Here is a 10,842-nt window from a genome sequence, read left to right on the forward strand (position 1 = left end):
TCAAAGTCTTTGCTCTATTTAGCACACCTGAAAATAGCTACTTCTACAAAACAAGTTTACCGTATTTCAGCATACCTGCTTTTGACCTGAACCTTAACAAAATGTTCATCATGCCAGACTCTGCTGAGTTTAAGCTCACGGAATTGCTTTTCAATGAAAAAAGCAAGGCTTTCATCCTTTTGAGATCCAGCCTCACGAGGGACATACGAATTTCCATTCAGCTGCCTGGAAAAAAAATGTCACTATTAAAAGAGCTAAAGTTTAATTTAAACTAAACATTGAACTTAGATACCAAGCAAACTATTTTAAAAGCATGACTCAATATCATCCATCATAGTTAAGGCAAATTAATTGTGACCCAGAACTTCTTTCTGGATTGACCAGACACAGACAAACTTAGAAGAAAAAAAGATTGTGCCCATTATCTGAAGGAATTATGTCTTCAAATTTGTTAACATCTCTTTATCATCTGTAAAGCACTCCTTCAAGAGCCCTGTCCCAATACAATAGATGTGCTTAAGGTAGTTTAAGGGGAAATGAGTAGCTAGCTTCCAGATCTTTTGTAAGCAAAATGAAAGTATTACTGTTGGTGAACTCAAGATGTACAGCTTCAATTTTTACCTATTTTGAAGTATTGTGAACCCCTGGAAGTAAAACTGCTTTGTTCTAATCTCCATGGCTATTTGTAAATGTACTTATCATACTAGTTGATTGATTTTTTTTTGATAAGCTATACTCTCACACTTTACCATACCAGGCTGTGGGTAAAATTGCAGTATTTCCAGAATCTCTCGCCTGGCCTTAGTGCATCTCCATATCACTAGGTGTTTCCAAGGGGTGGAGAGAAGTAGTCCATCTCTTTATCAATAGGTAATTACATGGCTAGCAAGGGCGAGGTTGGCTGGGGTCCCTTCTTCTGCAGATGGGTTGCAAAAGACACAGGAGAGCAGAAGTGGACGACTGCTTTTAATAAATAAATGGGTTTCTCCCACTTTATTTCTCCCTTTGATTTCGGTTTCAAAATTTTGCCCCGGGAATTCCCCCCCAGAGTTACATGGGTGTACAGTATAAACATATTCACTGATGAAATAGAGATGCCAAGATTTCTAATTTACAAGAATTATTGTACCACTGTAGCTATAGGAAGCTAGCTGAAAGGTAAAAGATGAATTTATTCTTTACAGAGTTAGAAGTATATTTAAGATCTTAAAAATCTAAGGACAAAAACCTAAGGATACATTAGGCTATGAATTCATGAGGGTGAACCTGAGGAGACAAAGGAATACTAAGACATTATGTTTCTATATCAAGTTGGACAGTTAATTTAGTCCTTATGTAGAAATTCCGCAGGCTACTAATGTGCTTGTGGATAGTAGCAGAGCTCAGCATGACTTATAAGGGGTTAAGATGGAAAATCAGAGCAGAAGGAAGTTTGACAGCAAGCAATCTACCAAGATGACCAAAAGATCAAAGACCCATTCAGAAAAAGGAGATCTCCATAAAAGTCCTATCTTTCTTCCCTATCAACATAGTTTGAATACTGTACATAGTACTGATTCCTTACCCTCTAGCCAAACTCTCATGTTTTTTGCTTTGCTTTACTACACCTAATAGTTTGTTTAGGTACTGAGATTAAACTTGTGAAGTAGCTCAAACTTACTTGATGGTACTGGTGAACTCCGTGGTACTCAGTTTCTTTGACAGCATTGTTTTGAGATCCACCCAAAATAAACGAGGTGTTTCAGGGACATAATCTTCCGTTTCAGAAGGTTCTTCTGTTTCATCTATCCCCAGAGACTCTGTTCTCTCACATTCAGTTTTTGGTTCTACACGTTTACAATAGCCCAAGTAGCCAATCATAAATCCTAAAGATAAAAAATTTCAGAGCTAGTCTCATTTATTTACAATTCCTATAAAAATTGCTATTATCTCCAGCCAATCCTTGAAAATAATGGTTTTAATCAAATTGTAAGCAGTTGGAAAGTAAATACATCTCAGTTCTTTCCATTTTAAACCATTCTAGCTTTATTTTGAACAGTTTACCTTTTCAAAGCATAGGTACACCTTCTCCCCAGAAGCCTTACTTGAATCCACAGGCCAAGCTTCTACACTATAAATATCTGCTGCATATTTCTACATTAATATTTATACATTACAATGAAATGACTCATGTGTCTTCTACCAGGCTAACCTCAAAGGCAGATACAGAATCTTAGTCATCACTGTTTTCCTAATGCCTGGCACAATGGCATTAAAAAGGTATAAATGTTTGCTGAGCTGACTTAAGAGACTTCCTGGAGTTGGTGACAAGGAACATTTAAAATTTGAATAGCCACTCTTACCAATCAAGAAAAAGATGATTACAGCAATAGTCCCATAGCAGATAAATCCATTAAGCCTTTTTGGTTTTGTGACACTGGAACAATTACCCATGTTATTGTCAACATTTTCTTCTTCATCTACAGCTAGTTTCATCTCCACGTGACTATTCTCGCCACCTACTTGCCGAGCCAGACTAAAACGGGTATATGACAATGGTTCTCCGCCAAACTGAGGTTTAGAAAAAAAAGAGAGAAAAGACATTATGAAAAGAAAGGGGACAGAAAGCTTTACAAGACATTTGGTCAGGTATTAACACTAACTGCTGGACCATTACTGTGACTTGCTATGTCTAATGGAAAAGGAAGCTCCCTTGAAGTGATGTTCTCCCCATGCCCTGCGCTGTCAAAGGCCGATGAGGGCTAGAACCCACACTGGCCTTCATCTCATTCAGCTTCATTCAGGGTTTCTGTTATGCAGGTCAAAGGGTATGTGTATTTTAATCAGTGCTTTCTTTAGTTCATTTTACCTATTTGGCTGTCCCCCTCCTCCCAAAATACCCTGAAACTTCTTACATCATTTTCCATAATTAACTCTCCTAAAGACTGAATATACCCTTCCTTTGTGGGACTGGTTATACCTCAAGACTATTACTTCAAATGTGCTTTGGTGGTATAGGTGAGCATAGCTGCATTCCATTACTTCAAATGTATATGAATACCTGATAACATCAGGTATTACTTCATGCTTACGGGTAAATCATTCTTAATTTTCATTATTAATGTATACTTTATATTCTTGTAAACTGGTGACAGAGAAATACAACTTAAAATATCTTACCAAGCTAGAGAATGCTGATCTGGCTTGATCCATCATTCTGAGCTGCCACACGTTAGAGCCTATTACTAAAACAGAATATAATGGGAAAGATACCATTGTATTAGATTAGTAAGGGTTTTTCATTACCATGCTAGCTTAATTATTATGTATCAAATCAATTTTTAAATATATCATCACCTTATAGAAAGCATCTTTACACATGATATTTAGTTTACAGAACTAAATTTACTGTGATCCTTGATTAGGTCCTAAACTGAGGTGTGGTGGAAGTGGGAACAGCTATGAGGCAGGACATCATCGGGAGAAAAAAGAAACTTGACTAATACTGGATAACAGCATTGTATCGATGTCAGGTTAAAGGAGTGTGATAATGGTACTGTGTTTTTGGAGGGGAATGCCCTTGTTCTTAGGAGATTAATGCCAAAAAATTTAAGAATGAAATAGTGTGATGTCTGTAACTTACTTTCAAATAGTTCTGTTTAAAAAGGCATCTAAAGATTAAAAAAGATATATGCACCCCTATGTTTACTACCACATTTACAATAGCCAAGATATGGAAGCAACCAAAGTGTCCATCAGTAATGAATGGAGAAAGATGAGGTACATATATAATTATTATTCATCCATAAAAAAGAAACCCTGCTATTTGCAACATGGATGGACTTAAAGGGAATTATGCTAAGTGAAATAAGCCAGGCAGAGAAAGACAAATACCATGATTTCACTTATTTGTGGGATCTAAAAACAAAACAAAATAGCAGTAGACTCAGACACTGAGAAGTGACTAGTGGTTAACATGGGTGAGGGGTTGGGGTGGGTGGGGAGGGTGAGGGCCATAAAGGGGCACAGAAATTCTCAACCATATGTAAGCTAGTCACAGGGATAGTAGTACAGCAAGGAGAATACAGCTAATGATTCTGTAACATCTATGTTGACAATAACTGCACTAGTGGGGGTGAGAATTTAATAATGTGTGTAACTGTTGAACACTGTGTTGTACACTTTAACCAATATAAGATTGTATATCAACTATTACTTCAATTAAAAAAAACATTTAATAAATAAAGCAAATGTGTCAAACTTAATTGTTGTATCTAGGTAAAGGGCACCTGGATATATATTGTACTATTTCAATTTTTCCCAAGACTTTTCAAAATTAAAAATGTGAGGCAAACTAGTTAGAAATCATCCATGATAAGTAGATTAAAGTTAACTGAATTTACTAGTCAAGGGAAAGGGACAAATACAAAAGACAACAGACTAGCTTCTAGGAAAAAAAATAAACAAAAGCGTAATTAAGAATGGTCATGCTACAAACATCAGTAACAAAGCATCTCCAATAAGAAAGGAGAGAAAACCTGGTTCTTTTGATTAAGTGAACAGTTCCCACAATGATTTGGTAGATCTTTGGTGCAAACAAGCATAGACAAAAAAAAAAAGCAAATCAGTATTCTATTTTTCAGATGAGGAGGCCAATTATCTGAGAGGTTTCAAGGCTGAAAACTGATAATCTAGAAATGAAGTTCGATGTGTTACTAGGTTTTAGAAATTGTGTTCTATCTCCATAAATTTAAGAAATTAATCTCAACTTTTTTCAAAGCAAAATATACTTTAACCAAGAGTACTATATTAAGCTAAAGTACCGGTACTAAATGAAATCTGATCTTCTAATTTTATTTGAGCACATCTGGGTGCTTGAAAGTGCTAATATATAGAGATGTTTATAAAATGGACATTTATTTCATACTATTTTAAGTCTTTTCTTAATATCACAAAGACACTTACAGCACTTTTAACACCCCCACCAAGGTGGAAAGCAAGTTGGGACATATGCAGATCGTGACACAAAAGGCATTTGTAACCTGGCATTAGAAAAGCCTCCTATCAAAACCTATTAACAAAAAAAAAATTTTAATCCCCAAGCTTTAAAGATCCAGTAAGTAAGAGATCACACTCCGAGAAGCACAGTCTCTTGCCCCATCTGTACAAAAAGCTTATCACTATCACTGCACCAGCACTGTACCAACCCCAATCACTAGAGCCAGAACTAGAAGGGCAGGCCCCACCCTGAACCAATTTAATCACCCTTTTCTAGGAAAAAACAGCTTGCAAGTTTACTCATCTGAACCAGTTACTTAAAGTTTCCAGCTTTACGTTAATTTTAAGACAAAGGTGACAACCCACTTAAGTAAGTTATGTAAATAAAGGATTTAAATAAATTTTAAATAAATGAGTGTGAGTGTTTCCAAGTCTGCAGAAACAGGTAAATAGAACATGAAATTATGATTTTGTGTAATTAAAACCTAAGTATATGTGGTACTAATAAAAATTGTTTCAATCCCCAGACACAAAATTAAGACTAACATAACAGAAATCAAGCCAGAGGAAAAAAATGGTAACTCTGGCAATCTCATCTTACTATTATTTAAGTCCACGTACACGAAGAACACAGTAATTCTATGATATCCACAAATAATTCCTTTAGTTTTATAAACAAATTTGAGTTATTCTTTCAAAATGACTTGACACATAGTAAAAGCTTTTTATTTAAAAGAACCCCTTGACATTTTCTTCTAACAGAAATCACTCTAATTTATGTGCTCTAAAAGCATGGGAGAGAAACTTTTCATACCAGTTATACTAATACTGTCCAGTCTGAAATCAGGTAGCTGTTAAAAAGACTACACCTAAAAGCCAAACAACTTATTTTGGCTTACTCCAACATACCACCCACCACCAGTGTTGATAATTCTATTACAAGAGACAAACCAAACACGACCTTGATTTTTATTCATATCAGCACTTTGTGTATCATTGGTGTTCCCTATGAAAATTAAGGTAAGCCAAACAGAGCTCCATGTGTTTTGAACATGAAACAGGAGGGCATGAAATGTCTGAGTCATGGGGTGGAAGACAGGAGACAGGCAAGGGTTCTAGCTGTAGTCCCCAACCAACTTCTTTAAATTCATATCATCTTATTCTTACTTTCTTGAAATGTGGCTTTGATTAATTAAATGTCTACTCAATCTTTTAAAATAGTTATTACCTTGAGATCTTAAGGTATCTTGTGGAGTTCTCAAAACCAGGGGTCTATACACACAACACATATATGTAGCTAAGGGGTAGGAGGAATCAAGTACCAAAATACACTGTCACCTACGTACAACACACCCAAAGTTGATATTCCAACTTACCTGAAACAAGAACAAGCCACTTGCTTATTACTCACAAGCCCACTTTACAGGCCACAATTCCAAGTTCTTGGAACTCATATAAAATGAAGTCCCTATGCCTGCTTGAGTCTGTTCCAAACATTTTCACTAACCTAGCAACTTCACCGCCCTATTTTCTCCAAAATTAGACAGAAGCCAGCCCCTGCCTTTACCCACTAATATTCTTCCTCCATTCTTGAAGTCCTACCCATTTGTTCCAGGCTCAGCTCAAGGGCCACCTTTCATCTTTATGAAGCCTCTGTGACCGATTTCCCGATCCTGTAATACCTGATACAGAATTATGGATAATTAAAGAGTAAAGACATTTTATTTCCTAACAGCATTGGGGCATGCTTAATGTAGATGAGATTCACCTTTTTCATTTTCGTTTGGAAATGATATGAAAAAAGCATAAATGAAAAACCTCAGACCTGGAATCTTTTCCCATTCCTGTCACTTTACAGGTTTATCCTGAAATCACTGGACAAAGTTTGGATTAATAGGGAGATTTTTCTAAGTAGAAAAACCTTAACATACCTGATGGGCTCCAAGATCAAGCAATTGGGGTATAGAAACCCATTTTGCGAACTACTTCCCTAGACAACAACGTATTTTCACGGGAAAGTAGATTACATGGACTTAAAAAAATACTGCAGGGCCCTCAAAACTCGTATTTTTGCACATACCCAGAATGACGTGTAAAGGGACGGTCAAAGTCTTTCCTAAGCTTTACAAGTAACTTTATGGGCCTAAAATGAAAAGGCAGTGAAGGAAATAAAAACCAAGCAGAATTGTCATTCCTATTCAGTTTCCTGAACAATATTTTCCAACTCAAAGGTCAGGACCTCTTTTAAATCATTTCATCTATCTGTAGTGCTCATCTTGAGCTGACAGAAGGAACATACAAAGAGTTCCAACAGGCCTCAGAGGACCATTTTAAACTAGCTTTGTTTTCACTGTCTGACTCCAGTTTAGCTAGGAACCTTGCTTCATTATAGATAAGTATGTTATCAGAGGCAAATAACTGCCACCCTTTAAGGCAGAGTTAGCAGAGTTCTCTATCACCAGCACATGCTAGATTCACAACCACCATTACTTGACAAGAACATTCCATCAGTAAAAGTCAAAGGGTGCTGTGCTATATATGGACTTCTGGAAAACATTTCAGATCCTTGACAAAAATTGTTTAATTCTATATTTTCTTGTGACACATACTGAGTTTACTATAATCCAAAACTGAGAAAAAAGCAGGGCCAAAAGTATGCTTTTGACAGCCTAAACTTAATTTTCACAATAGAAAACCACCTCTGGAAATCACCCTAAATGTCTTTTTTTTTGGGGGGGGGGGGTATCATTAATCTACAATTACATGAGCGACATCACCTTAAATGTCTTTGTCAGTGACGTTAAACTCCCCAGCTTAGAGACAACTGACTCAGCATCTAATACACCAAACTGGTATCTAAGCCTAGAATAAAGGTATCAGGTCCCAAATACTGCTGCAACAGACCAACTATTTCCTGCTTCAATCCTCTAACCCACTCCCCTACTCCTCAAAAAGAAAAAAGCAGTATACCCAAGGTTGCTACTAGCAGTGAGCAGAGGGAAAATGCTAACCGTAAAGAGTCAAGTCACAATATAGTATTACATTATGATGCACCTTCCCCACTACCACCTTAAAGAGCTGTACACCAGTAACAGTAACACTTGGGCCCCTAGGCCTTTGTCAATACAGCACAGCTCTTCTACCACGTAACTAATTCCCTGAGGGCAAAAGCCGATTCCAATCCAAATATTTTTAGCTTCTAGACTATAGCTTTCACGAATTATGCCTCATTCCTGAGGTCTCCCATCTTCTAGGGAGTAGAGCCCAGCAACCCGAGTGTTCTTAATGTGAACACCTGCACGCACGTTCGGTCGGCTTCTGCCTTGGGAAAACTGAGAACTCAAACACAAGGCCAGGAGGCGTTGAAAGATCAGGTTGTTCCAGAGTTCAAATGCACTGCCTACGGATCCCTACCCAAATGCCCAGGACACGCTCATAGCCTAGTCCAGGGCGGCTCTGTCCTTTTCAGCAGTGACACCAAGGCCCGCGCTGGCGCGGAGAAGTCTCGTATACAATGCGCCCAAGGTCACCCTCGCACCCCGACGACTGCCCCCTCGGTACACTTCCTGCAGCAGCCACGTGTCGGAGCGGGTCAGCGCTGCGGCAGCGTGAGCTGCAGCTTAGGGCTGTTCCAGGAGGGCCGTCACCTTTCGGGGGCGAGCTAGCGAGAGCAGGGATCAGGCTGGTCCGCTGCAGGGAACAGAGTAGTGGCGCGTGGAGCGACAGCGGGGTCGCCCCTCGTTTCGCCCTTAGAGCCCTAACCGGGAAACCATTCGCCTCTCCAAGGACAGCGAATAAAGGAAGAAAAGCAAATGGTAGAGCAGCTTCTCTCCACACAGCGGCTCCGACCGCCGCACCTGCGGCCAGCTTCTCGCGCCCCCGCGGCCCCTTCCCCGCCAGCACATGCGCCCCGCTCCATCCCGCCTTCCCGCGCCTAGGCGCTGCCTCTCCGCGGCCCCGGGACAGCACCGAGGCCGCCGCCCCAGGGACCCCCTGCAGGCCGAGGGGAGGCCCGGAGGGTCAGGGGGCCGGACTCTGGAATTGCGGCGTCACTCACACAAGCGCCTCCTCCGTCCGCCCGCCGCCACACAGCCGGCCACCAGCCTAACCTGTCGCTGTCTGGAGGAATGGCGGGCCACTAAACGGCCGTTTATAGTGTGGTCCCGCCCTCTCCGACCCCCATGGGCGCGTCACTTCCGGCTCCCGTAAGCCTCAGGAGTCACTTTGGAGCAGGACAGCTCGCGGGCAGAAGTGGGCAGGCACCTGGGGGCGTTCCCTGCGCTGGAGCGCCTGCGGGGCGAGGCCCTAGTGAAAAAGGCGCCAAGGTGGGCGGTGCCGGGAGGGGCCGCGGTCCTGCCGCTGCCGGCGTGCTCTTCGCCGCCCGCGTTGGCGCGGACCGCAGCCCCGCAACCCAGAGTCCGCAGTCTAACTTCCACCGACTTCCAGGCCATGCAGTGCGGGGTCAAATGGGATTAGCGTTGGACTTACACTGAAGTGTCCTTGATGGACTATTAGGTAGCTTCTAAAGCCATATGTGAATATGTATTTTGCAGCTTCCGAAATATCTAGGATAAGCAAAAAAGGGGAAAGAATTAAAGGCAAAATGCAAATTTGGACTTAACGTTTGTTAAAGCTGCACATGATCCGAGGCAAGGTGGGGGGGGTGCATTATTAATACCTGAGGGATTGGAAAGGAAAACAGAAACACGATTTATCAGGGTGATAGAATTGTAGGTGAACTTTCATGTTCATTGCCATTATTGTTATGATAGGACTGCGCAATGAATAACAAAATTGGATTCTTGTCACTCTTTGAAATCTCTCCAAGCATACTCAACCCTCTCCCTCAAGTGGGGAACCTACAGTCCAGTAGGGAAGATTAGGCAAATTTACAAATAGCTACAGGAGAAAAAGACCTGGGCCATAAAAAGATTACGGATAAAGCCTTTCCAGGTCAGAGCCCTAAGAGACTCAGTACAGACCTTTAAATGCACATCTGCTTCCAGACCTTTGGCTCCAGATCTTCCTCTTATTTTGCGCTAAATAGAAGTTAACAGGGTCTGTTCACCCCCTGCCTTTTGCGCTGATCTCTAAAATCTCTCCCCCAAGGAGAAATATTTTTAAATCTTGTAAGCAAGAGTACATGTTAGTGGGTCTAGACAGGAAAAACTTAAAGTAAGGAATAGGATGGGTACAGATTAGCTGTGGAGGGGCCGAACTGAAATTAAGACAGTAGGCCAGCTGAATCCCCTCTCCCTTTCCTTGATTGCGGGATCTTAAAAAAAAAGAAACAATGCTAGATCCAGGTGAATATCTTATAGCTGAGGTAGAGAGGGATATGGGACCCGCATCATGATTAATTTTTCCTGCCTATGATGAAAAACGACAAGATATAAAGTATAGTAAGAACAGGAGGGACTCCATCTTAAGACTAAGATTCCATTTTAAAAACCAAGGAGTTAGACATGGTGTGCGTGGGGGTCACAGGGAAGACAGTGTAGCACAGACAAGTAGTGACTCTGGCATCTTGCTACACTGATTGACAATGACTGCAATTGGGTGTGGGGAGGACTTGATCATTGGGTAAATGTAGTAACCAAATGTTTTTCAGGTGAAACCTTCATAAGAGTGTGTATCAATGATCTTAATTTAAAAAAAACCACCACCAAGGAGTTAGGAGATAATAAGATTCCTATATATCTCGTGGTGATTAGTTAATAACTGACCCTATTCTGAGGCAGGATATATGATATGCTCTCCTTATTTGAGGGCAACTATTACCTTGAAGAAGAACAGGACTAATAAATTCCTTGTGTAAGTTTATCTTACAGAACATCTAAAGGACTGACCATGGATGGCGATATA

The 10,842-nt window shown here is 40.4% G+C and overlaps 1 protein-coding gene across 3 annotated transcripts in view; it reads right to left on the reverse strand.

Moving 5' to 3' along the window:
• TFRC (transferrin receptor) overlaps positions 1-9,177 on the reverse strand; it is a 41,350-nt gene extending 32,173 nt beyond the window's left edge. The window contains exons 1-5 of one of the 3 annotated variants that reach the window (XM_057503768.1): positions 9,035-9,177; positions 3,160-3,224; positions 2,343-2,550; positions 1,661-1,865; positions 76-225 (exon numbers count right to left, since the gene is read on the reverse strand). In XM_057503768.1, coding sequence (XP_057359751.1) covers positions 76-225; positions 1,661-1,865; positions 2,343-2,550; positions 3,160-3,195 — 599 coding nt within the window. In that variant the 5' untranslated portion in view covers positions 3,196-3,224; positions 9,035-9,177. Of the gene's footprint in view, positions 1-75; positions 226-1,660; positions 1,866-2,342; positions 2,551-3,159; positions 3,225-8,323; positions 8,978-9,034 lie in introns of those variants that run through there. The other 2 variants (XM_036926281.2, XM_036926280.2) reach the window with 2 other exon arrangements.
• Positions 9,178-10,842: the final 1,665 nt, after the last annotated feature.

This window comes from Manis pentadactyla, chromosome 1 (genome assembly GCF_030020395.1).
Source record: "Manis pentadactyla isolate mManPen7 chromosome 1, mManPen7.hap1, whole genome shotgun sequence".
NCBI classification, from domain to species: domain Eukaryota; kingdom Metazoa; phylum Chordata; class Mammalia; order Pholidota; family Manidae; genus Manis; species Manis pentadactyla.